Genomic DNA, 27,331 nt, shown 5'->3' with positions numbered 1-27,331 from the left:
ACCCAGACAATATAACAGGAAAGCAGAAAATAAACAGTTAATAAAAAGCTTGGTAAATAGCACAAATGCAACTGAAGATTAGAATTCATAAAACAATCAAAACTCTAGCTAACAGAGATACTCCAAGAAGTTCTCTAATCCAGCCAGCTAGCACATATGAGAAGCCCATGAAAACATAATGAAATACCACACAGCAGTTGAAAACAAATCCACCGACACAAATAAGTTTCGAAAACATGTTGGTAGGTGAAAAGTTGCAAAAAAGATTATTCAGCATGATGTAATTTTCGTAAAATTTAGACACATGGATCCTTGCATCATATGTGAAAAAAAAAACATGAATGGTAAATATTTTCATTCATCTGAACACGGTGATTTCTCTCGAGATATCTTTTAAAAATTCCAAGTATTTACAGCAAATAAAAAAAAAATTGAGACTGCGAAGAGACAGAGAGGAGGGAGGGAGGGAGAGAGAGATCGAGAGAGATTGAGAGAGATTGAGATGGCTCTCTCTTTGGGTCCACGTCCCTAACGCAGGGTAAAAGGCTGCGGCTGGGCCAGGCTGGAGCGGGGAGCGGGGCACTCAATCCAGGTCTCCACGGGGGGGGGGGGGGTACCAGGCACTGGAGGCAGCAGTGGTGGCCTCCCCAGGGCCGGCACTGGGGGGAAGCTGGGGTCAGGAGCCACGGTTGGAGCTCAGGCACTCCAGGGTGACCCAAGGGACCAGAGCCCGGCCCCAGAAAAATGTCCTGATACGTTGACTCTAGACAGTGTGTGCAGCGCCACTACTGTCACTTTCGGGGCTCCACTCCTCGCCTTCCCTAGCGCACAGCAGGGCAAAAGGCTCTGAGGCTGACCGGCCGGGTTTACAAGCTGGGGCTTGGAGAGGCCGCCTGGAGCCCAGGAACAGGGGCCGCGGCCGCGGAGCCATGAGGCTGCCCCAAGGCCAGGGCGGCTCTCTGAAGTCGGTGCCAAACGAGACGGTTTTAAACTCGGGGCTGCGCTTGAGGAGCGCCGGTCAGGGAGAGGGACGGAGGGAGCGGGGCGGCCGCCAGGCCCAGGCCGAGCGCGCGCGCCCCTCCGCGGGCGGCTTTCACCCCTGAGGTCGGCGGGGGCGGGGTGCGGGGCCGGCGTCCCTCAGACCGGGGCACCCGGCTCCTCCTCCACACGCCGGGCCCTCCAGCGTGGCCCTCCGGGTTCCCCCGGGTTCCCCCGGTCCACGGCCCGCGGCAGGCTCGGAGGGCCGGGAGAAGCCCTCAGCCTCCAGCCCTCAGAACCTCCGCCCGCCGGCGCGGGGCCGGGCCGGGCCGGGCGGGCCGCGCCGAGGGCGGGGCCGGGCGCGCGGGGGCGGACCTCGGCGCGCGCCCGGCCGCTCGCTGTCTCCGGGGCCGCTGCGGCGCCTCTGCCGGGTCGCGCCGGACGACGGGCTTCGGGCGGCGGCTGGGGCGGCCTGAGGACCGACGGGTGGTCCGAGACGCAGGCCCCCGCGCCTGCCGTCTCCCCGTCCTGCCCGCGCCGGGCCCGCGCCATGGCCGCCTCCCCGGGCTCCGGCAGCGCCAACCCGCGGAAGTTCAGTGAGAAGATCGCGCTGCACACGCAGCGGCAGGCCGAGGAGACGCGGGCCTTCGAGCAGCTCATGACCGACCTCACCCTGTCGCGGGTGAGGGCCCGGGGCCGGCGCGGGAGGCGGGCGGGCGGGCGGCACCCGCGCGGCGGGTGAGAGGTCGCCGGGCCGGAGCGATGGCGGGGCCGGGCCAGGGCGGCGCCCGGGGACCGGAGCCCGGGAGCGGGGCCGGAGCGGCCGCGGCCTCGGCGCTCCCCCGCCTCCCCACGCCCGCTGGCCATCTGCGATCCCGGTGGAGGTGGGAGGGTCCGGGGCGTGCGTGGACACCGGCCGGGAGCCCGGAGCGGAAAGCACAAACAGCCCGGAGGCCAGAGCGAGCCGCGCGGCGGCCCCGGGCAGCGCCGCTTCTCGTAGCTCGGGACACCCGCCCCCGGCGAACCCTTCTGGGCTGTCGGCGTGGAAGGCCGCGGGCGCCGCGGGCCTCGGCGTGCAGCCGCAGAGCCCGGCCCCAGGTGGCTTGGGGGTCTTGGGACCTTGATGTGATTGCGAGCCGAGAGCGAGGCTCCCCTTCCTGCTTGGAGGTGCTGTCTCTGGTCCAGTTGACTTTGTTCCGCTCTGGATGTGTAGCGAGAACTGACAAGGTGCACAGCGTCGCTGGCGACCGAGGAGGAGGGACCCAGCGGAACGAGCCGGGCGCGAGCAGGGACTGGCACCTGGCGAGGTTGGGAGGATGGAGGGCCCGCAGCAGTGGCCGCCAGGGTCTGCGCGAGCGGGCAGGCCTTGAGGCTCCCAAAGGCTGACCTTGAAGGACCATCGGGAGCATGAAGGGGGAGGCTCTGCAGATGCCAGGGGGCGGGGAGGGGTGGGGTGGGCGAGCTGAGAGCAGAGGTGCAAACCTGGGGTCCCCTACTGAGCTGCAGGCGCCTTGTGTGGCTAGCGCAGTGTTAACGAAACGTTTTGGGAGTTGTTGCTAAAGTTCTTCATTGGGAAATTTTCACAGAAAAATCCAACTTTATATATTTGCTGATTTATGTTAGAGTGGGGAGACGTGATCACACTCATCCTAAATCCCCCACATGTGTCCGCCAGGGGCTGTAACTTCGTGGCGTTCCCCCTTTCAGGGAGCGTGAAGTCTGGTTTTGCCACAGTCCATACCAGCCCCTTACTGCCCCCCACACTGAGGCTGGAGGCTGGAGCCGGGGGCCGGGGGCCAGTTGCTATGTATGGGTTTATGGAGGTGGTGTGGAGAAGTCGCGGGGGGGGAGTGAAATGTTTCCTGTACTTATATCTCTATCACACTGAGGGGGAATAAAAAAAATAGGGAGAGAGAAAAAGAACTGGAGATTTCAAGAAAATGTTTTCTCGTGCCCTGACCAGCTTCCCTCATTCATCACCTGCTGGCACCCACAGACATTTGCATTTGTGACCTTGGTTAGAGTCAAGGATGAGCTTGAGAAGCTCAGAGCACACTGAAATGAACTGGCGGGTGAAACAGAGGACAGTGTCGGGGCCTGTGGTGGTGTGGATGCAATCATTGTTTACATACAAATGTGTGTACTATATGTGTTTATCTTGAGTCGATCCAATCTCTCACTCAATTCATGAATCCCCTATAAAACATCCCTAAAAGGTGAGCTCATGAGTAATGTACAAACTCTTTTAAAGGCCAAGATTATTCACGCACCCTCAGTGTTCACTTATTAACTTGTATACAAGTCCTTTGCTTATATAAACCAAAACACATGTATGGAATAAACTCAGAGTTACAAACACAATGAGTCCAAGTGAATGTTAATTTATTGTGACAAATGCTATTTAACCGAACTGAATTGAGGCTCTGAGGGTGAGCAGGGTGCCTATGCAGTAACTCAGGTTCACTTGAGTATAGCAAGGCTAATCAACAGTGGCCCTTGTGATCATTCAATGACTACTTTATTCTAGTTACTACAAAATCATTATGACCTTATGCCAGTTACAGGGCATCATTTACATATTAATTCCACTCTTGGTCAGTTGCAAGTGAGCTAATACTGCTTGGGTCCACTGTTCATAAGCACATATGCAAATGATAACATTGAATTTGTTGACCGATATTTGCTTGTTTAAGCATTTTAAGGGTTCTTTTCCAACATAAATCACAAAATTGAAACACCCCTGAAAGAGAACTCTTAGATCCCCAGGCATATGAACATCCAAGCTGCAAAGACCCCAGCGGGAGAAGAGCCCGCCTCGTTCTGGAAGGCAGCTGAGCGGCCTGTGTGCTGACCTGCCCTTGCTGGCCCGTCGGGCATGCTCATTCATGGTGTGGATGTCGGCACTGGTCTGGGTACTCTTGGCCCTGTGAGTTGGTGTTGGACTTCACGTTCTCTGTATAATACAGCCGGTCGTTCAGTTAGCAGGCAATCCTATTTGCCTTGTAATTGGGATGGACTAGTTTATGGAGAATCTTTTTAAAAATCTGGCTTTAAAGATTCAGCCTTGTCAGGAAGCCGTGGGAAATGTTCGAAAAGGGGTGCTAGGAGGCTGATGTGGGTCACAGTGGCTGGGATGGGAAGGAGAGAGAAGAGAGGGGATGCTGCAGGCAGGGGCGTGCATTTGTTCGTGTCTTCATGGCCACTGCTTGAATGCCTACTATGCAGTCCGTGGGGTATGAGTGCGCGGGCAGTGGACAGTGACGACATGGTGCTTTCCTTCAAAGATCTTGTGAGTGTGTTCAACACATTCGTACTGAATCTCTAGTGTGTACCAGGGGTTAGGATGGACACTGCGTATGCGGTAGTGACCGAGCAAAACACCCTCTCCCCAAAGGCTTTAGGATTTAATAGGGAAGACATTCATCTAACAAGTAAGGACATGTTTTGATGAATGCCCTAACAGAAAAAAAAGAGTTCTGGGCATGTTTGGCCTCTTCTAGTAGCCTAAGGGATCGGTGGGAGTGGAGGAGGCGTTTGAGGGTATACGTGTGGAGGGAGGGAGTGTGTGTTTCAGGCACAGGGAACAGAGGTCAGCAAGGAGCCGAAGGGCGGTTTGCAGCAAGATGCTCACAGGGATAAGGTTCAGAGGCAGGATTTGGGACTCGATTGGTAGGACAATGGAAAGTCATTGAAGGGGCCGGACCAGGGGAGGTTTGCATTTTTTAAAAGATCCCTCCAGCTCCAAGGTGGTAAAGGAATAAAAGAGGCGGCAGCAAAGAAGCTGGGTGGAGACCATCATGCCTAGGAAACACGGTGGTGGCATTGAAGGGGGGGGGTGTTCGCTGATAGTTGGGGGGTGGAAAGGACCAGAGTTGGTGGCTGCGTGAGGGGAGGGAGGAAGTGGGACAGCTCGAGCCGTTCCAGGGTGTGCTGGATCGAATGGAACACGCAGTGGCAGGGTTTGACTGTGCATACGGCGGTTCGTGTGCCTGTGAAGCGTGTGGGTCCAGGTGTTCCACAGGCGGTTGTCGGAGCCTGGGAGGGACAGCTGCGCCAACGGTGCAAATTCGGGGCTCTGGTATGTGGTTGCAGTAGATTCACGGGCCTAGGAGGAAATTATGGAGCAGATACTGCATATCGGTGGCCTGCATTCTGCACGTGGCCTTCTGATGTGGGATTTGTTGTTGCTGTTGTTTTTCGGCCAATATTTTTTTTAAATTAGGGTCCTCAGTGAGTATTGAGAGTGTTCCATTAAAATCTGGACACTGGCTTCTTTGGAAGAATGATAGCATCTAGCAGCTCTCTTCACGTTTCTGCATGGCAATGATCAGTGGCTGTCCCAGTCGTTAAGGCACGTATGTGGCCTTTGGGTGGTCACAGTCCCCACCACTCCCTATAGTAGTCCTCCCAGCGGTGCTGGATGGCTTCACTTACTTATCTTCCCCACTCTGCAACTGTTGGCATTTGAGTTTGTGATCTCTGTGAAAAGGGCCTGGGAGAAGCCCACAGAGTCCCACCATTTCAAGGGGAGGGGAGAAGGAGGAGCCAGCAAAGACTGATGAGCAACCAGGGAGGCCGAAGAAAAGCCAGGAAGATCATGGTGAAGAGGAAGGAATGTCAGCCGACCCACCCCAGCGCTGCTGACTTGGTGTGACGTGATAAGGACGTGTCCTTTGGTCGTTGGTAACCTTGGTGAGAGATGCTGCATTCACAGGGTGCTGGGGAGACGGAAGGTTGTGAGCTTTGAGGAGTGCGTAGGAGGCCCGGTCAGAAACTTGTTCAAGACATTTGGCCGTGACGGGCAACTTGTGTTGAGAAGCCACCAGATCATGAGCTCGGCAACCTGGAGGTTAATTTGGCTTGAACCAAATAGGCTTGGGAAAAATCACTATTCTTTATGTAAAAATAGACAAACAATAGGTGTTATAGAATAAGCCCCTGAGAGGAGCCGAGAGAGGACTAGAAAAACGGGGTTTGTGACGTCCCTTTACGTGTGTTATCTAATGTAGTCCTCCGAATGACCCTGCCGGACGTGCAGCTAGAATTTCCCCCGATCTGGGATGAGCACACTCAGGCTCTGATAGGTGTGGTTGTTTGGCTGCGAGAGGCAGAGCTGGGGTTTTATTCTGGCTGTCATGCCAAATGTCTGTATACTCAACCACTTTTTTTCCATTAGGAAATCCAAATGTATCAGCAGCATTTGTCGAAAAGGCTTCTTTCCCCATTGAATTGCTGTGGCGTCTTTGTTGAAAATCCGTTGGCCGTATATGTGCTCCTGTTTGTCTACAAACTTGTCGTTTTTTTTTTGTTTGTTTGTTTGTTTGTTTTTAAGATCTACTTATTTATTTGAAAGGCAGAGTTACAGAGAGGCAGAGGAGAGAGAGAGACAGACAGACAGACAGACAGACATCTTCCATCAACTGGTTTTCTCTCCAAATGGCTGCAATGGCTGGAGATGGACCCATCCAAAGCCAGGAGCTAGGAGCTTCTTCTCCATCTCCCATGCGGGTGCAGGGGCCCAAGGGCTTGGGCCATCTTCCACTGCTTTCCCAGGCCACAGCAGAGAGCTGGATTGGAAGTGGAGTAGCTGGGACTTGAACCAGTACCCATATGGGATGCCAGCACTGCAGGCAGCAGCTTTACCCGCTGTGCCACAGTGCCAGCCCCACTTAGCTATTTTTAAAAATTGGTTTGGCTACTCTAGATCATTTGAACATCTATAAATTTTAGAATTATCTTGTTGATTTATGGATTAAAGCCTGCTAGGATTTTTGACTGGGTTTGTGCAACTTTTTGAAAGAGGAATTAGTGAGTTTGGATATCATTTCATGGTGGCATTAAAGGAGATTCCACCAAGATGTGTGACAGCAGGCGAAAGGTTAGGGAGAGGCTGGTGAGAAAGTGAGCAGAGGGGGCCAGGAATTAGGTGACAGATTGTAGCTGCCTTGGACAAGCAGGAGAACCCAAGCCTTGTTTAAGGGAAGCTCTTCTCTTCTCTACTCAGCATTGCTGTGCAAGAACACGAGTTCAGTGCTTTCAATCAAGAGAAGTTGGAGGCCGGCGCCGCGGCTCAATAGGCTAATTCTCCACCTGCGGCGCCAGCACACCGAGTTCTAGTCCTGGTCCGGGCGCCGGATTCTGTCCCGGTTGCCCCTCTTCCACGCCAGCTCTCCGCTGTGGCCCAGGAGTGCAGTGGAGGATGGCCCAAGTGCTTGGGCCCTGCACCCCATGGGAGACCAGGAGAAGCACCTGACTCCTGCCTTCGGATCAGCACGGTGCGCCGGCCGCAGCGGCCATTGGAGAGTGAACCAAAGGCAAAAGAAGACCTTTCTCTCTGTCTCTGTCTCTCTCTCTTTCTCAACTGTCCACTCTGCCTGTCAAACAAACAAACAAAAAACTAGTGATGCAAAGAGAAGTTGGAATTCCAGGCTTTTATGTAATCACCTATTTTTTTTTTATTTCAGAGGCAGAGAGACAGATAGCTAGAGCAGGGAGGGGGTGCAGAGATAGAGACAGAGAGAGAGAATGGGGCAGAGATAGAGAGACAGAGACAGAGAATGGGGCAGAGATAGAGACAGAGACAGAGAGAGAATGGGGCAGAGATAGACAGAGACAGGGGCAGAGACAGAGAGAGAGAGAGAGAATGAATGAGCTCCCATCTGCTGGTTTACTCCCCAGATACCCACAATGGTCAGGACTGGGTCAGGCCAAAGCCAGGAACCAGGAATGTAATCCAGGTCACCCATGTGGGTGGTAGGGACCCAATTACTCGAGCCAGCATTGCTGCCTCCTAGGGACTGCGTTAGCAGGAAGCTGGAGTCAGGAGCTGGAGGCAGGTCATCAAGTTCAGAGACTTTGATAAGGGACGTGGTCATCTTAACTAGCATCTTAGCCACTAAGATAAATGCCTGCCCACAATCTGCCAATTTTTAAAATGACAATTTAAAACCTTGAGCGGGTCAGCATCTTGTGGGCCACACAGAGCTCTCGTTTGATCACATCTGCCCATGGGCGGCCGTCTGTGACCTCTGCCTTAGTCTGTTCATTCCTGGGTCCTCATTTTTATTCTGTAAACGTGAAGGTGTTGAAGAAAGCTCAACTTTCTTTCTGGTCCAGTAAATCTAAATTTCTAGGGAGGAAAATTGCATTATAACTCAGGTTTTTTAGAGGTCTCCAAGGATATTCTCTGGAATGATTATAGCGCGAGAAATTGTCCCCCACTTTATCTCTCACGCATCATCGGCATGTCTGTTCTCTCTTAGAATAATTTGTCCAACCACACGCGAGCTCCAGCTTACAAAGTCAGGGCTTCTGACTCCAAGTCCAGTGTTTTTCCTCAGCCGTCTCTGAAGGCTGTGAAGATGGGTGCCTTGGTGGGGTGAGCAGTTACCTGGGAGTGCAGCTTAGCCTCAGATGCAGCCGGGTCCCTCGCTCGGTGGAAGTGACAAGGCTGTGGGTGAGAGTGGGGGCCTCGGGGAGAACACTGGGAAGGCAAGAGCTTCGGCATGTGTTCCTGCTTGTCAGGAGTGCCCGGCACGGCACCTGACGCGCAGCTAAGTTTGCGTCTAAGGGACGGGTTGCCCCTGGCCGGCAGTTTTGTCTAGAGCATGTCCAAGAACAGAGAGTAAAACGCTTCTGTTAAGTGCTTTTGGAACGTTCCAGTGGGAAGTGGAGACTCTATTCTTGCTACTCTGCTACAGATGGGAAAAGCTCACCACGTTCTTCTCACACTGGACTCTGAGCTGTGGGTTTTGCTGCCTTGGTTAGAACCACCTCCCGGCGCAGTAGGTAGTACTTGATTTCTTTTATAAGGTATAAGGAAGTTAAGGCCACCAAACAGTTGGAAGTCCTTGGGTTTTGGAGCTGCATGTTGGAATATAGAGCCATAGGAGGGCGACAGGTTTCTTTCAGTGGGCTGTTATGGGGAGCAGAGGGGTGAAGAGGAATCAAGATTGGGCTCAAGTTGGAAACTGTTGAACCTGGAAGAGGAGGGATGGGGTTTCATGACACTTATCTCTACTTTGTCTATGTTTGGCATTTTTCATGACTAAATGTAAAAACCCAGCAACATCAGAGCGCCTCCTAAGCTCAGCAGTGCATTTGGTCCCCCAGCCTGCACGCTTTGTTGAGACCGCTGAGGGAGAAGTGGAACAAAGGGCAGGAGTATGGCCAGAGTAGGGATGTGAGCCTAGAGAAAGACAGGTGAGCCGTGTGACCTTGGGCAAGTCACCGGGCACCCGGAGTCGGGGTTGCCAGGTCCAGGGAAGCAGGATAACGCAGTCTCCCTGCGGGGCTAGGAACGGAGTGAGCGGAACACCTGAGGACCGTGCCTGGCTCAGCTCTGTGCATCTTCCTTAGTCTTAGACAAAGCCAGAGAGAGATGAAAGGGTGGAAATCTGCCTCTGAGCTCTCATCCACAGCCCCTTTCTTCTCTTTACGAATTATAAGTGCCAAGGGTTATGTAACCACAAAGGTCCTTTATTGTTTTACAAACAGAACTCATAAGGACCAGATTGGACCACTCCGGGGTTTACAAGATCTGTAACCAGTTTACTGCCTTTTGAAACCTGAAGTAAGGAAGACCTTCCCAAAAAGGCAGATGGAAACAGCGGGGTCCATTCTACACCTGCGAGCTTGGCCTTCAGCAGGCCCGTGTGCAGGGATTCAGTAGGCTGTCTTTGGAATGCATTCTAGAGAAATAGATCAGGAGAAGAAATGTCCCATAGCCTTTGAAAACGATTAGGGGGTGGCACAGAAAAAGTGAGGTGAGCGTGCAAGGTCATGCCTAGGTTGTGGCCCCAGCTATGCAGTTATCACACAGAAACATAAATGGAGCCGGGAAGGAACATGGAGGGGAAACAGCTCATGTGCAGGGTTCATTTCCCTTTAAGTTCTTTTATTGCCATCAAAGATTGTGCTTGGCTGCCTACACTTGGGCACTGAGAGGCCTTGCAAGGACACCTCACTATTGTGGCACGTGGGGCACGTGGGGCACGTGGGATATGGGTATGTTCTTTCTGAAAACATGAGTAGAGTGATTAAAAAAAAAAAAAAACAAAACAGAAAGCACTGGAAACCTAAAGGTTGTGATCCTGGAAGCAGAGAAGAGATTGAAGCCACGCCTTTCATTCTTAACCGATTCCACTGCCAAGCGCTGTACTTTGATGCTCGTGGAGATCTTTGCTGTCGCCTCTCAATGGTCTTGAAATGGCTCTGTTTCCAGGTTCAGTTTCAGAAGCTTCAGCAACTGCGCCTCACCCAGTACCATGGAGGATCCCTACCCAACGTGAGCCAGCTGCGGAGCAGTGCGCCGGAATTCCAGGTACCTCCACACGTGTGCTCTCGGGAAGCTGAGGGGATGTGAAAAGACAGGCAGAGCATCCCCTGAAACATTAGATCCCAGAGGATAAGCTGGGCCGAGGGAAGTTCAGCCTTCCCCTGGGAAGTCTGTCGATACTCTCTTTCGTAGTTTCTACGCATGACATAACGTTATCTCACGGTTGGTCTCAGGCAGCAATGTCTAGTAGAAATACAACATGAGCCACATAAGTAATTTAGAATTTTCTAGTAGCCATAGTAAAGGAAACCGAACAGGTGGAATTCACTTGAATGTCACTGAAGAAATTAAAATGTAATTATTTAACCAAATCTGTAAAAAAAATACAGTCATTTCAATTTGTAATTAACAGAAAAAACATAATGAGCTACCTCAACACACTTCTTCTGGCAACTTGATTCATCTCAGTATAGAGGTACTTGGAAAAGCACTCCTCTTCCTTAGCTTTAGAAACGGGTTTCTTGTTTGATGATGTTACATAGAGCAGATCTATGGTGTTCAATGGGGACTTTCATTTGAGAGCCAAGAGGAACTCTTAAATATAGCAGAGATTAGAAAGAGCACAGTAGCACATGTTTGTACCCACTTGCACTGGACTCTTGTATTTACTGTAATGACTTTGGAATCTTACATAATGCTGCCCATGCTAGAGATCTACCTTCACAGACCCAGCAATCCGTATATTGGCCAGTGGGACATTCAGTATCCAAATAAAGTAGGGTTTTGCTTTATACTGGATTTCACGTTTCAGAAACAGAGCCCTGGGGTGGGTATTGTCGCACTGTGGAGTTAGGCTGTCCGCGTCCTGTACCGGAGTGCCAGTTCCACTCTCGGATCCTCCGCTTCCAGTCCGTCTTCCTGCTGATGCATCCTGGGAGGCAGAAGAAGATGGCTCAAGTGCTTGGGCCCCTGCCACCCGCATCAGAGACCCTGATGGAGTTCCAGGCTCCTGGCCCTTCCCTGACTGTTGGAGGCATTTGGGGTATTGGGGAGTACACCTGTGGATGGAATCTCTCTCTCTCTCTGTTGTTCTACCTTTCAAATACATGGAAATAAACATTAAAAAAAAAGAGAGAACATTGTCTAGGTTTTCTGTATTTAAGATACTGATTTTGTGATACTTTATTGTTAACCTCAGAGAAAGTTACCCCCACCAATGCACTGGGGAATGGAATAAATTTCTATTCCTTGGTCTTCTCAGGATTCTTTTTTAATACAGTGGGAACATCCCCAAACCAAAAACCCAGAATCTGAAATGCCCTGGAGTCCACTGGAATGGCATTTCAAATTTTGGACTTTCGGGTTAGGGATGCTCAGCTGGTGAAGCCTATGCAAATATTTCAAAATCTGAAAAACTCAGAAAAATGGATCACTTCTGGTCCCAGGTATTTCAGGTAAGGGCTACTCAGCCTATAGTGTTTACTCTGAAGCAGTCACAGACTTGCAGAGAAGTTGGGAGTACAGTACAAATAGCTGTCTTCGCCCTTGAGAGTGAGGTATTTCCCTGTGTTTGCTACAGGCCAGGACATTGTCTGACATCATCAGGGAGGGAGCTATAGCCTCCTGAGCCGCAGCCCTCACTCAGGTGTCACCAGGTGTCCCAGTGCTGTCCTCGAGAGCGAAAGCGTCCAGTGCAGAGTCACCTGTGCCTCGTTATCCCTGTCTGAAGTGCTCCTGAGTTGGGGACAGCTCTGACTCTCGGGTTGTGGACACTAACAGAGGCACTTTTGACTTTTGGGACCTTGCCGCTTCTGAAGAGGACAGGCGCTGTCTTGTGCAGTGTGCCTCGTGGGCTTGTGTGGTGTGTCTTCTTGTGATGATGCATCTTTGGCCAGAGTAGCACAGACATGAGGTTGCTTTCGTGTCCCCTCAAGTGTGTGGTTTTGATTTGTCCCAATCTTGATGGCGTTCCCTTTATCGGTTCCGGTGGCGTCTCTGCCTTTTCCACTCTAACAGTACCCTTATCCTAATTTGTAATAAGTAAAGATTCTGTCAGGAGGTACTTTATCCTGATCCTCAGTGACTTCGCAGTTTATTCATAATTTATCCATCTCTGTATATAGTTTTATGGTTCCTGTTTAATTCAGTGGGGTATCATTTATATGCATTATTTTTATTTTGGTGCTCAAAAAAGAGAGAGGGAAAAAGAGATCTTCTATCCCTGAGTGACTGGTTCACTCCCCAAATAGCCGCAACAGCCAGATCTGGGCCCAAAGCCAGGAGCCCAGAGCTCCACCTGGGTCTCCCACATCTTCCACTACTTTCCCAGACACATTAGCTGGGAGCTGGTTCTGCAGCAGGGCAGCTAGGACTCAGACCACACTCACATGGGATGCTGGTGTCACTGGCAGCAGCTTAACCTGCTGTGCTACAACACCGGCTCAGAGATTTTTTTAAGTAAACTTAAAAGATACGGTTTACGTAGAGTACACATTAGGTCTTTCAGGTGTGCGGCTGGACGTAGTCACCACTGTAATCCAGACACAGAACCATTCCAGTACCCCGGATGCTCCCTGTGTTCCTTGGCAGTAAGTCTTCACTCTCGTCTACAGCCTCCAGAAAGCGCTGGTCCGTGGTCTCACCCTTGTCCAGAGCTCCCTGACAATAGACTCAAGAGTTTGTAGTCTCTGAGTTCTTCCCGCTTGGCTTATCGCGTCTGAGATTCACCCACACCGCCCCAGATCCCAGGGCGGCTGTGACAGAGCCCCACACGCTCAGAGGCTTAACACAGGAATTCTTTTCTCACAGTTCTGAACCCAGAGGTCCCAAAGCAAGGTGAGGACCGGGCGCTATGTGCCCGCAGAAGAATCCTTTGCCTCTTCTGGTTTCTGTTGTCCTGGCAGGCCTCAGTCCCTGGCTCCATCTTGCTGCTCCTGGCTCTGTGGTCATTTGATCTGCCTCCCTGTTTGTATCTCTTTGTATCCAAGTACCCCTCTCCCTTCTCTCTCTTCAAAGATTTTTGTTTTCACTCTTAATTTGAAGGCAGAGCGAGAGAGAGAGGGAGAGCGAGCGCTCCCATCTGCTGGTTGACTCCCCAAATGATCACAGTGGTCCCAGGCTGGGCCAGGCTGAAGCCAGGAGCTTGGAACTTACTCCAGGTCTCCCATATGGGTGGCCGGGGCCCAACTACTTGAACGAGCAGCTACTGCCTCCCTGGGTGCACGTTAGCAGGAAGCTGGGTCAGAAGTAGAGGATTATTACTTGAACCAGGCACTTGGATATGGAATGCAGGTGTCCAAAGTGGCAACTTAACCACTGTGCCAGGGCCAGCGCTGTGGTGTAGCAGGTAAAGCCACTGCCTGTGGCACCAGCATCCCATATGGGCACCAGTTCAAGTCCAGGCTGCTCCACTTCTGATCCAGCTCTCTGCTAGTGTTCCTGGGAAAGCACCGAAGCCCTTGGGCCCCTACACCCACATGGGAGATCCAGGAGAAGCTCCTGGCTCCAGACCTTCCCAGCTCCGGCTGTTGCAGCAATTTGAGGAGTGAACCAGCAGATGGAAGATCTACCTCTCCCTCTCTGTCTCCCTGTAGCTACCTTTCAAATAAATACACTTAAAAAAAAAAAAAAAAAAAAAAAGAGGCCGGCGCCATGGCTCAATAGGCTAATCCTCCGCCTGCGGCACCGGCACACCAGGTTCTAGTCCCGGTCGGGGTGCCGGATTCTGTCCCGGTTGCCCCTCTTCCAGGCCAGCTCTCTGCTGTGGCCCTGCAGTGCAGTGGAGGATGGCCCAAGTACTTGGGCCCTGCACCCGCATGGGAGACCAAGAGAAGCACCTGGCTCCTGCCTTCGGATCAGCATGGTGCGCTGGCCGCAGCGGCCATTAGAGGGTGAACCAATGGAAAAGGAAGACCTTTCTCTCTGTCTCTCTCTCTCTCACTGTCCACTCTGCCTGTCAAAAAAAAAAAAAAAAAAAAAAAAAAAAGAGAGAGAGAGAGAAAAGAAAAAAAAACCCCACTGAGTCAAATCCCACCCCTTTTCTTATCCCGGTCATCATCCTTATCTAATGTGACTCATCTTAACTTGATTACCTTAGCAAAGATTCTGTTTCCAAATGAGGTCACACTCACAAGTTCTAGGAATTAGGACTTGAACATATCTTTTGGGTAGATATAATTCAACCTACTTCATTGCATCCTTTTTGTTTGTTTTTTATTTTTTGAGATTTTTTGCTAATTTATTTATTTGAAAAAGTTAAAGAGGAGAGACAGAGAGAAATTTTCCATCTGCTGGTTCACTCTCCAAATGGCTGCAATGGCGGGGGCTGGGCCAGGCCAAAGCCAGGAACCAGGAGCTTCTAATGGTCTCTCACGTAGGTGCAGGGGCCCAGGGATTTGCACCATCCTCTGCTGCATTCCCAGGCCAATAGCAGGGAGCTGGTTTTAAAAAATTGTGGCTAAAAACACATGTGACATAAAACTTACCATCTTTTTTTTTTTTTTTTAAGATTTATTTATTTATTTAAAAGACAGAGTTACAGAAGAGAGAAGGAGAGACAGAGAGAGAGGGATCTTCCATCCACTGGTTCACTCCCCAAATGGCTGCAGCTGCCTGGAGCTGGGCTAATCCGAAGCCAGGAGCGAGGAGCTTCTTCTGGGTCTCCCATGTGGGTACAGGGACCAAAATACTTCGGCCATCTTCCACTCCTTTCCCTGGAGCATTAGCAGGGAGGTGAATTGGAAGTGGAGCAGCCGGGACTTGAAACGGCACCCATACAGAATGCTGGCGCTGTAGGTGGCAGCTTAACTCACTGCACCACAGCACCTGCCCCAAGCTTACCATTTTACCCCTGTTTAAATATACAGTCCAGTATATTTTATGCATTAAGTATATTCATGTTGCTGTGTAACCAGTCCCCAGGGCTTTTTCATCTTACAAAGCTGAAACTGTACCCATTGAACAGAAATTCCCTGTTTCCTCCTCCCAGCATCTGGGGACCACCATTGCACCTCACCAGGGTGCTTCACAAGAGTGCAGTTGTATGCTGTTTGTGTTTTTTTGTGAATGGCTCATTTCTGTTAACATAATGTCCCCAAGGTTCATTTATGCTGTAGCATGTGACACAATTATCTTCCTTTTAAAAAAAGCTGAATAATATTCCACTGTATTGTGTATATCACATTTTGTGTGTCCATTCATCCATAAATGCACACTTGTGTTGCTTTTGCCTGTAGGCTATTGTGTATAATAATGCTACTATGAACATGATGCACAAATATCTTTTCAAGTCTGTGCTTGCATGGGTTTTTGGTTTTTGTTTTGTTTCGCTTTGGTATGTACCCAGGAGTGGGATTGCAGGATCACGTGGAGATTCTGTTTTTAAGGCTGGAGCTGCCATCCTGCTCTCTCTCATTTTGCATTCCCACATACACCAGGATTCAAGTTTCTCCACACCCTTGTCCATCCCTGGGATTTTGTCTTTTTCTTTTCTTTTGACTATTAGCATCCTAATCAGTGTGAGGTGGTGGCATTTCAGTTTTAAAAATGTTTGGTCATTCTAGTGCATATGTAGCAATAGCTAATTGTGACCTTTATTTGCGTTCTCCTAATGACTGATGGTGTTGAGCATCTTTTTGTATGCTTACTAACATTCTTATATCTTCTTCGGTGAAATGTCCCTTCAGATCTCTTGTCTACGTCGGACAAAATTAAAATTAATTTTCCTTTAAAAATATGTTTTTTCTTAACTGATGCACAGTGTTTGTACATATTTATGGGGTGCGGTGTGATATTTCAATACATGTGTACAATGTATAATGATCAGATTAGAGTGCTTAGCATATCCATTACCTCCGATATTTGTCATTTCTTTGTGTTAGGAACATTCAGAATCTGGTCTGCTAGCTATTTTGAGATCTCTAATTGTTTTCAGGTAGTTACCCTACTGTGCTGTAGAATGTTAGAAATTATTCCTCCTGGTGCTGGCGCTGTGGCGCAGCGGGTTAACGCCCTGGCCTGAAGTGCTGGCATCCCACATGGGCACTGGTTCGGGTTCCGGCAGCTCCACTTCCCATCCAGCTCTCTGCTGTGGCCTGGGAAAGCAGTGGAGGATGGCCCAAGTCCTTGGGCCCCTGCACCCGTGTGGGAGACCTGGAAGAAGCTCCTGGCTCCTGGCTTCGGATCGGTGCATCTCTGGCCATTGCGGCTAATTGGGAGTGAACCAGCAGCTAGAAGATCTCTCTCTCTCTCTCTCTCTCTCTCTATCTCTGCCTCGCCTCTCTCTGTGTAACTCTTTCAAATAAATAAATAAATCTAAAAAAAAATTACTCCTGCTATCCAGCTGCACTCGTGAACCAGCCCACGTCCATTCCCTTCACTCTCCTTCCCTGTCCAGCCTCTGGTCATCGCTCTTCCAGTTTCTACTTCCAGGAGACCATCTTTTTAAACTTCCACATGTAAATGAGAACGTGTATTTATTGTTCTCTGCCTGACTTAACATAATGTCTTCCAGGCTGATGCGGGTTTCCGCAGCTGAGAGGATTTTATTCTTTTCTATGACTGAGTAATATTCCTTGTACATGTAATCACATTTTCTTTACCCATTCATCCTGTGAATTTTCTTATTGGTAAATTGTGAGCATTCTTTACATATTTAGATTACCAGTTCTTTGTCAGTTATATGTTTGCAAGTTTTCTCCTAGTCTGTGGCTTGTTTTTTCATTTTCTTTCTTTTTTTAAATATTTATTTTATTTATTTGAAAGAGTTATAGCTGGCGCCATGGCTCACTAGGCTAATCCTCTGCCTGTGGCGCCGGCACCCCGCGTTCTGGTCCCAGTTGGGGCGCCAGATTCTGTCCCGGTTGCTCCTCTTCCAGCTCAGCTCTCTGCTGTGGCCCGGGAGTGCAGTGGAGGATGGCCCAGGTCCTTGGGCCCTGCACCTGCATGAGAGACCAGGAGGAAGCACCTGGCTCCTGGCTTCAGATCAGTGCAGTGCGCTGGCTGTGGTAGCCATTTTGGGGGGGTGAACCAATGGAAGGAAGACCTTTCTCTCTGTCTCTCTCACTGTCTAACTCTGCCTGTGAAAGAAAGAAAGAAAGAGAGAGAGAGAGAGAGAGAGAGAGAAGAAAAGACAAGACAAGACAAGAAAACAGAATTATAGAGAGAGGTAGAGGCAGAGAGAGACAGGTCTTCCATCACCTGTTCACTCCCCAGATAGCTGCAACGGCCAGAGCCGCACTGATCAGGAGCCAGGAGCTTCTTCCAGGTCTTCCACGCGGGTGCAGGGACCCGAACACTTGGGCCATCTTCTACTGCTTTCCCGGGCCATAGCAGAGAGCTGGATCAGAAGTGGAGCGGCTGGGACCAGGACTGGCGCCCATATGGGATGCCGGCCCTGCAGGCCAGGGCTTTAACCCGCTGTGCCACAGCACCATCCCCCTTTTTCATTTTCTTAATAAAATCTTTTTTATCCTTAAAGTAAATCTTGTCAGTGGGTCTCAATATTCTTAACAAAATTTGAATAGCAAAAGTTCTAAATTTTGATGAAGTATAATTTTTCAACTTTGTTCTTTTATGGTTTGTGTTTTTGTGTCTTATATAACTATTCCTTGCCTAACTCAAGGTCACGAAGATTTATTTTCTTATGTGTTCTTCTGGAAGTTTTATAGTTGCAGGTTTTACACTTAGATAATTATGAGTTACTTTTTTTAAATGCAAAGTGTGGATTTAAGGCCCAGATCTTTTGCATAAGGATTTTGAATTGTTCCCGTATCATTTGTTGAAAAGCCTTGCCTTTCTCTGTTGAACTGCCCTGATGTCTTTGTTGAAAATCAATCGACCACATCTGTGTGGGTCTATTTCTGGACCCTGTCTTCCGTTCCATAGGTCTCTTTGTCTTTCATTCTGCTAAAACCAGCCCAGCCTGTCTTGATTACCGCACCTTTATGGGGAGATTTGGAATCAGGTAGGGGGAGTCCTCTAGCATTCTTTTTTAGAAAATTGCTTTGCTTATTTTAGTTTCTTCTCTCATCCATAGAGTTTGAATCAGCTTGTTGATTGCTGCAAAGAAGATTGTTGGACTTCTAAATGGACTTGACCCTGTAGATAGGTTGAGGAGAATTAACATCTTAATAATATGGAGCACAGGAGCACAGATTTTGATTCAAGCTAAGTTGCTTAAATAATCAATGTACACATAATCCTCCCCCTTTTATGTTTTTCCTTAATTTTCAATTTATAAATCAAAATTATATATATTTTATGGCAATCAATTTGATGCTTTGTATACAGGGTATTTCAAAAATTTATAGAAAATGGAATTCAAAGGTAGGTTTATTGTGGTGCAAAAATTTTTGAAATCCATATGTAGCTTTTTTTATAATACACATTTTCCATGAGCTTTTTGTAGACCTTTTGTGTGTGTACCTTGTGGAATGGCTTAATCAAGCTGATTAAGATATACGTTGTCTCACAGCTTGCTATTTTGTTTGTTTTCTGTGGTGAGAATCTATTGTCTTAGAAACTTTCGGGTATACAGTATGCTGTTGCTAGCCATGGTCACCACGGTGTGCAATAGGCCTCTTGCATGTGTTCCGTTTGTTTACTCCTTTCAATATTTCTAGATCAATCTGCAGTTTGCAAAACGTTTCCACATCTGTTCTTTCGCCTAAGCCTTACAATGACATTGGTTGGTAAAAGCAGAACTACTTGGTTAAGGACTGATTTTCTATCCTAATGGAGAATCTCCAAGCACATTCTTTTCCTCTAACTCAGTGGAGCCTTGTACAGTGAACACACACTTATCAGATGGGTCAACGTGAGCCAGCTTTTCAGGCTGCCTTCTGATATCCTCTGTGAGGCATGGGTCACCAGGCCAGGGCGAGGGCTGCGGCCCTCACCTCAGCGTCCAGGCAGGACCTAGCAGGGCACCCGAGAGGCTTAGAGGAGGAAGTGGGCTTATCTTCTGCCCCGAGGGTGAGGGCTGTCCCTTCTAGTTAGGGGAGGGACCTCTCTCTGCTACCTGGTTCCAGTGGTTATGACAGCAGGGGCACTGTTGGCCAGATCATCCGGCAGTCAGAGAGAGAGAACTGAGTGCTTCTCGCACTGTAACCAATCATACTTTTTACATCTTTGACTTCTACATTTTGACAAAATTGCATCATCTTGTTTATAACCCAGCGTTTATAGATTCTAACTAATTTACAGATTTATTTATTTGAAAGGCAGAGGCAGAGGCAGAGAGAGAGAGAGAGAGAGAGAGAGAGAGAAATCTTCCATCCGCTGGTTCACTTCCTAAATGACCACAACATCCGGAGCCGATCCTACGTCAGGAGCCAGGAGCTTCCTCTGGGTCCCCCACACGGGTGCAGGGGCCCAAGGACTTGGGCCATCTTCCACTGCTTTCCCAGCCCATAGCAGGGAGCTAGATGGGAAGTGGAGCATCTGGGACTCAAACCAGCACCCACAGCGCCAGCCCCTAGATCTAGTTAATTTAAGAAACAATCTGGGGGCCAGTGCTGTAGTGTAATGGGTAAAGCTACCTCCTGCAGCACCAGCATCCCATGTGGGTGCTGGTTTGAGTCACAGCTGCCCCACACCTGATCCAGCTCTCTGCTATGGCCTGGGAAAGCAGTAGAGGATGGCCCAAGTCCTTGAGAACGGTACAATTGTAGATTTTTAATTCAATATTCAAAATAAAGATAGTGGACAATGACACATTAACAAATTAGAATTACTGGGGCCAGCACTGTGGTACAGTGTGTTAACGCCCTGGCCTGAAGCGCCAGCATCCCATATGGGCAATGGTTCGAGACCTGGCTGCTCCACTTCCGAACCAGCTCTCTGCTATGGCCTGGGAAAGCAGTAGAAGATGGCCCAAGTGCTTGGGCCCCTGCACCTGTGTGGGAGACCTGGAAGAAGCTCCTGGCTCCTGGCTTCGGATCGGCGTAGCTCTGGCCATTGCGTCCAATTGGGGAGTAAACCAATGGATGGAAGAGCCCCCCCCACCCCTCTCTCTCTCTGTAACTCTTTCAAATCAGTAAATAAATCTTTAAAAAAACAAATTACAGTTACTATAGATCAAAATTTATTCTTTATAGTTTAGTCTCTAAAATAGCTTTTTAGATATCCATAGACAAATTTTCAAGACATTTTCTTCTGATTAGAAATGTGATACTCTTATTACAGAGAACAGTAACATCTTTGTTTCTTATTTTGTCTTTTTCTTTGGATAGTTTTGCTGTGACTTAGTATTTTTTTTTTAAGATTTTATTTATTTATTTGAGAGGTAGAGTTACAGACAGTGAGAGGGAGAGACAGAGAGAAAGGTCTTCCTTCGGCTGGTTCACTCCCCAAATGGCCGCAATGGCCAGAAGTTCGCTGATCCAAAGCCAGGAGCCAGGAGCTTCTTCCAGGTCTCCCACGGGAGTGCAAGGGACCAAGCACCTGGGTCATCTACTGCTTTCCCAGGCCATAGAAGAGAGCTGGATTGGAAGAGGAACAGCCGGGACTAGAACTGGCACCCATATGGGATGCCGGTGCCACAGGCAGAGGCTTAACCTACTGCTCCAGCGCCAGCCCCAAGTGACTTAGGACTTTTAACATCAGTGTCATACTGCATGTATAATTTTGTAGCTTCCTTTTTTGTTGTCTTGAATATTTTCCCATGTGTTTAAATGATCTCCAAGAAGCATTATCTCGTGAATACGGCATAAGGTAGCACATAGATATAGCACAGCTTATTTCATTGCTCCCTTACTGCTGGACGTGTGAGTTGTGTTCACTATTAGTTCACTGTGTTTGTGTGTGTGTGTGTGTGTGTAAATTGATCATATACTAAGCTGAAGAAATTCTCAATTAAAAAAGGAAAAATTAAATCAACAGAATTGATAAAATTATAATTAGTAATTGAATTTAAATTAAAAACTCTAACCATTTAAAAATTTTTTTAATCTTTTAAAAAACCTGTGAGATACATTAACAGTGCTCAGTTAGACTATATATAAAGCAGAAAAAGTTTACATTTACTGTAACTTATATATTCATGTCAAATTTATAATAAAATATATACTATATATATATTAAAATTTATGTTTATGTATAAAACACTTGCTTTGCTTCAGAAATGTGGGAGACTGAGGCTGGGGGAAGGGAGCAGAAGCAGGTTTGCAGGAAGATGAGCCCTGCCCACCCACAGCCCAGGGAACACTCTCAAGGCCAGGGAGCTGAATTCCACATGGGTGAGACCCTTGAGGTGTGAAACAAGAGGGGCTGGTCCCCAAATGGTGTAGGGCAGAACCACGAGGTGAACACAGCCTGCACCTGTCGTCTCTTTCTGAAAGTTAGAGGTGTGGTTCCTTGATGCTAGTCTGGCCGGCTTTGGAGTCAGTGAGTGCACCCACCTTCCCCTGAGTCTCCTCAGGCAAATTTCAGGATTCTGTGAACCTCATCTGTCAATGATGGTGATGATGGTTACTTGATAGGTATGTTATAAGGATCTAAAGAATGCAGAATAATCGTAGATTTTTACAAACTAAAGTACTAAGAAGAGTGGCCAGCGCCGCAGCTCACTAGGCTAATCCTCTGCCTAGCGGCGCCGGCACACCGGGTTCTAGTCCCGGTCGGGGTGCCGGATTCTGTCCCAGTTGCCCCTCTTCCAGGCCAGCTCTCTGCTGTGGCCAGGGAGTGCAGTAGAGGATGGCCCAAGTGCTGGGGCCCTGCACCCCATGGGAGACCAGGAGAAGTACCTGGCTCCTGCCATCGGATCAGCGCGGTGCGCCGGCCGCAGCGCGCTGGCCGCGGCGGCCGTTGGAGGGTGAACCAATGGCAAAGGAAGACCTTTCTCTCTGTCTCTGTCTCTCACTGTCCACTCTGCCTGTCAAAAAAAAAAAAAAAAAAAGTACTAAGAAGAAGTCAGCAATGGAGTAACAAATAGTGCTTGGCCATAGGTGGTTATTTAAATGTATATTAATTAAGATTAAATACAGTTAAAGGTTCAGTTCCTTGGTTGCATAAGTTGTATTTCAAGGGCCCGGCAGCACGCGTGGCTGGTGGCTGTCCTGTTGGACAACACTGCCCTGGACAGGGGGCTTGCTCGCTGCACTGTGGTTCCCAGTTTCAGCCCCTGTTCCATCTTCACTCCCCCTTCACGGCTCAGTGCTTTACAGTGCTCTCCTCCGCCCTTCCCTTCATCGGCACATCACATTTCAGTGTCTTGGCTAAAGTGCTGTTGGAACGATGAGAAAAGCGCTCGCTTAAACTTCCTAGCAGAAACTTTTAGCCTCCGCTTAACTCCTGTGAGGTTCACGCATTTCAGAAGAGGATGCCTGCAGTCACATCTCTCGTGCGTGGCACGTCACCGCAAAAGGTGGTGGTGACTCTGAGAAGCCGTGTCACAGCGTGCGCCTCTAAGTGGCTGCCTGGGTGAACAGCCTTCCCTGGCCTGGGAAGGGTTTCTGCTGGTCTGCTGACCTCTCCCTCCTCGCAGAGAGGAGCTGATGCTTCTCCTCCAATATCACTCATTGAACGATACCTGAATAAATCCAGCGGAGTTTCTTGAGCACCTACTCCAGTGGGCTCTGTCGTAGGCATAGGAGACATGGAAAGGAGCGAGTTTGCAGCCCGTCCAGGCCTTGTTTGACAAAAGCAGCCTGGTGTCCAGAACCAGAGGCCCTCTGAAGAAAGGCTGCTGTGCTGCAAGCCACAAATGGCCTTGGAATCTTGGATTCTTTCCCAAATGGCTCTGTCCTGAGTCACAGACCGAGTCTCCTTGGAGAGCTCAGAGTATCTTCTTGTGCCATCTAATGGTCTTCAGAGATGGCTGTGTCTCTCAGGCCACCTCCCAGCTCCTCCTGTTTCCTGACCATCTCTCTGGTTCTTTTGTCTCCTGGAGCTTTGGCCACGACTTGCCTTAAAGCCTCTGCTTCCTGTGGGCCCCGCCCAGGACGAGGCCATGCTGCCAAACGGGCCTGGGTTTGGGTCCTGGTTCTGCCACTCTTTCGACCTATGATTTGGGACATTTTCTCAACTCTCTAAGCCTATTGGGGAAAAAATACATAACAGGGATAATAATTATAATACAACAGAGATAATAATAATAGTTGTCTAATGAGATAAGCTGAGATTATAGGAGGCCTGGAGACACTGACCACGGGATTTGGGAACTCAAGTGTGACAGGGGAGCTACGGTGTAAAGATAACTGATTCCTTCCCAGCCACTAACTCAATTCTGTTTGTGTGTTCATTCATCATAGTTTGTGGCTTTTGTGGCATAGTCATCTGCTCAAAACCTAAAAGTGAGAGGGAATTTTGTTCCCAAGGTCATCAGCCTTAGCCAGCCCTGCTGTTGGGTACAGCTTGCTCTCTGCCAGCCATGAAACAATATGCTTCATCCAAACACTGTTAGATATAATGAGATAGGGCAGTGACCTTGGGTTTCTGCGTGGGCTTTAGAAGATCCCATTTACGAATTATTTCAGCATGAATTATTTCCAGGAAAGCATTCCACCGATTACTGATGTCGTCAGTTTTCTGTTGGGTCTTGTTTTCTTTTTCGGAGAATGACATTGACTTCTATCTAGATTCTGGTCAGGAGTCCATACCTCCCAAACAGCAAGCGCTTTGCAACTGTGACTTTCCGGTCTCTGGTGTTTCATCTGTTTGCGGGTTTGCCTGTGATTCTGACTTCCAGCAGCATGTTCTCCTCTTCTGTCTAAGGAAATAGTGAGAAGCACAGAAAGTTAGCGGGTTACTTAATAGTTTTGGAATGTGCATCTGCCCCAAAATAGGAACTGTGACCAAGACTATGGTTGTTGTGTTTCAAATACAGATTGGAATAGTACTGTTTCCCCTTCCTTTTTATCTAACCACATGTGTTGAACAGGAGATGTTTAGCATGGGAGAGAGAGAGAGAGAGAGAGAGGGAGAGAGAGAGAAGTAGACAACTCGTGAATCTCCAGTAGCCTGGATTAAAGTCTTTGTTTGACATTATGGATGGGGCAAGGCCACGCGGGCCCTGGGTACTGAATGAGGAGCATCTGTGCTCATGAGCGCCTGAGTGAGAGACCCGGAGTCTTGCCATTTCCATTCTGCCTTCTGCAGGCCCCTCGTTGTGTGCAGTGGAGGGCCAGGCACAGTGTGGATGCTCGAGGTCCCCACGTTGAGCCCCCAGAGAGAACTTCAGCAGATTGAGTGGTGCTCCCTCAACTGAGTGTCTTTGTGCCAGAGAAGCTGGAGAGGTGGGAGGCCTCTGAGAAGTCCGTCCCGTGGGTGAGACCGGGCCCTGCTGGAAACGGAACTCCGTGCGGACTACACTGACGACATCCGTTTTCCTTGCAAGAGAAGCTTTAGGGCAGCTTCGTGGTCTGATGGGCAAAGGGTCAGGCTCTGAATTTAGACGGGGGCTCTGCCACATTCCAGCTGTGTGACCTTGGGAAAGTCACAGAGCAGCTTTTTGCCTCAGTTTCCCCACCTTAAAACGGAGATCATACAGGTGCCAGCATTTTTGGCATTTTTGTTTTGTGATGTATGCCCGAGTCACTGTAATAAGCATCCTTAGAACCCTTGGCTCATTCCTCTCATTCGGCCCTCACTGCCACCTCTGCCCCAGGCTGGCTAAGCACCAGGTGACCACTTCCCAGAAGAATGTCCCTTTTTATTTTTATTATTATTTTTTAAAGATTTATTTACTTATTTGAAAGAGTTACAGAGAGGCAGAGAGACAGAGAGAGAGGTCTTCCATCCAGTGGTTCACTCCCCAGGTGGCCGCAACGGTCGGAGCTATGCCAATCCAAAGCCAGGAGCCAGGAACTTCTTCTGGGTCTCCCACATGGGTGTAGGGGCCCAAGCACTTGAGCCATCCTCCACTGTTTTCCCAGGCCACAGCAGAGAGCTGGATCAGAAGTGGAGCATCCGGGACTTGAACCGGCGCCCCAAAGGGATGCTGATGCTGCAGGCTACGGCTTCACCTCTGTACCACAGTGCCGGCCCTAGGGTGTCCCTTTTTAAGATTAAGCCTTCTGTTCTGCATTTGTGAAATAGGGGGCATTATTTCATGGGTGTGACCCTGCTGTGAGCTGTGTCACAAGTAACTTGTTCTTACTAATAAAGTGCCAATGCTTCAGAATTACTTTTAAAAATTGTTAGAGCTCAAGCAAGGTTGTCCCACTGCAGCATCATTGCTGTTCATGTACACGTTGAGAAGTAGGAGAGTGCGGGAGAGGACGGTGCTGTGCCCCAGGGCTGGCCACACGCTGGCCTTGCCTGTTGGGACACAGGCCCTGTGTGGGGGGCAGGAAACAAGTTTGAGAGTGGCTGGCCTGGGGGTGCTGTTGTGTCCACCCCGGGGTGCCACTCATGCCGGTCCACGTTCACGCACTTCCACGTGCACGCCTCTGCTCTCCACGATTGCAGACCTGAGTGCCACTGTCCCCAGCCCTGCTTGCCTTGTCCAGACAGGACAGACGCTAGGAAGACTCTTGGAACTGTTCCGGTCAGCTCCGCATCACACTAACAGCACGCGAGACTTGTCCTGAATTTATTCATTAATAAATGTAGAGTGCCTGATGTATCATTTGGTTTATAAGGATAATTCAGAGAATTACTGTCTATTTAAGAAGCTAAAATCAAGTATGATAGACTGGGTGTGAACTCAGTAACTGTCAGCAACAACATTGGCTCTGTTCTTATTTTTCCTTTTTAGCTTCTATTTTTAAACTTCTATATTCAGGAAAAGTAGTGCATTATGTTTGTTCATAGCTTTGTCCTTTATTCTTTGTTTTTCATTATAAAAATAATGCATACTCATTGTATACGATTTGGAAAATGTTGAAATTTAAAAAGAACAGAAAAAACTAGCCATATTTCCTCCAGTAGAAATTGCCATTTAATTTTCATTTTGTTTATTTTTCATGTGTCTTTATACAGGTGGTATCGCTCTTCGTATTTATATCCTGGCTCCTTTTCTCTTTCCCTGCTGTTACATAATAATTATTTATCCATGTCATTAAAATTCTTGTTAACCACAATTCTAATGACTAAATAATATTCTGTCTTATATGAGTTAATGTTTATGGCCTCTCCCCAAAGGTTGAACATTTCTGTTGATTCTGATTTTCCTGTATTATGAATTATATAATAATAAATACCTTAATGTATGACTCATCTATTTCTGATCATAAATTTCTACAAGTCGACTTATTCAGAGTAGAAATTAGTTTTGTTTTGTTTTGTTTTGTTTTTTTCTAATTTGAAAGGTAGAGAGAAAGACAGCACTTGCCAGCTGGTTTACTCCTGAAATGCCTCTGACCTCAGGGGTTAGGCCAGACCTAAGCTGCAAGTGAAGAACTCAAACCAGGTTTTCCACACGGGTGCTGGGGCCCAGCTCCTCGAGCCATACCAGGTCTACATTAGCAGGAAGCACCCGGACTATGCGCTGTGGGATGTGAGCATTCTAACTGGCGCTTTAACCACTAGGCCAAGTGCTGTTCCAAAGCGTAGAAACGTGCAAGCTGTCGCACATGGTTCTGCTGCTTTCTGGCAGTGATGATTCATTTAAGGAAATTTCTGACACTGATTGTCTTGGATATTTATTACCTTAACTATAAGAGAACTTCAGCCTTTTGAAATCTAGCATTCCAAGCATTTGTTGAGTATTCAAGAGTAACTCTGAAGTCCATAACATAAAGTAGTTTGCATATTTACTGAAGCACAAAATTGAATCACACGGGCCAAGGGGCTGATGGGTGACCACGGCTGCCTGGCAACGTCTCATGGAGGCCTCACAGCCTCCTAGGCACGACCTCTCCTACACAGACCTGAACACTTAGTGTTTTTGAATATAGAGAACTTTGAGAGTTGACTGTATGCAGGTATGCCCAGAAAATCTGTGACCATCAGAAATGGGACTTGAGAGAATAAAGGAGTTTGTGCAGTTAGATTCCTAGGAACAGCAAAGGTTTGTGAATGCCCATTGCTTTCTAACTGCTTTCTAAGATTTATGAACCTGTCATTCTAGAAAATAAAGCCAATGTAATTTTTGCTCTGGCTGATTATATAAGATTTATGTATGTATACGAAAGG

The 27,331-nt window shown here is 48.6% G+C and overlaps 1 protein-coding gene across 4 annotated transcripts in view; it reads left to right on the top strand.

Annotated features, from left to right (window-relative positions):
- Positions 1-1,336: 1,336 nt before the first annotated feature.
- Positions 1,337-27,331, top strand: part of CRTC3 (CREB regulated transcription coactivator 3) — a 98,549-nt gene continuing 72,554 nt past the window's right edge. For 2 of the 4 annotated variants that reach the window (XM_017337564.3, XM_008275316.4), the window contains exons 1-2: positions 1,339-1,660; positions 10,202-10,300. In XM_017337564.3, coding sequence (XP_017193053.1) covers positions 1,529-1,660; positions 10,202-10,300 — 231 coding nt within the window. In that variant the 5' untranslated portion in view covers positions 1,339-1,528. Of the gene's footprint in view, positions 1,661-10,201; positions 10,301-27,331 lie in introns of all 4 variants that reach the window. The other 2 variants (XM_051834279.2, XM_051834277.2) reach the window with 2 other exon arrangements.

The sequence above is a fragment of the Oryctolagus cuniculus genome, chromosome 12, assembly GCF_964237555.1.
Source record: "Oryctolagus cuniculus chromosome 12, mOryCun1.1, whole genome shotgun sequence".
In the NCBI taxonomy this organism is placed as follows: Eukaryota; Metazoa; Chordata; class Mammalia; order Lagomorpha; family Leporidae; genus Oryctolagus; species Oryctolagus cuniculus.
The sequence above is the reverse complement of the archived record's forward strand: the minus strand, read 5'-3'. Positions and strand labels throughout refer to the sequence as shown.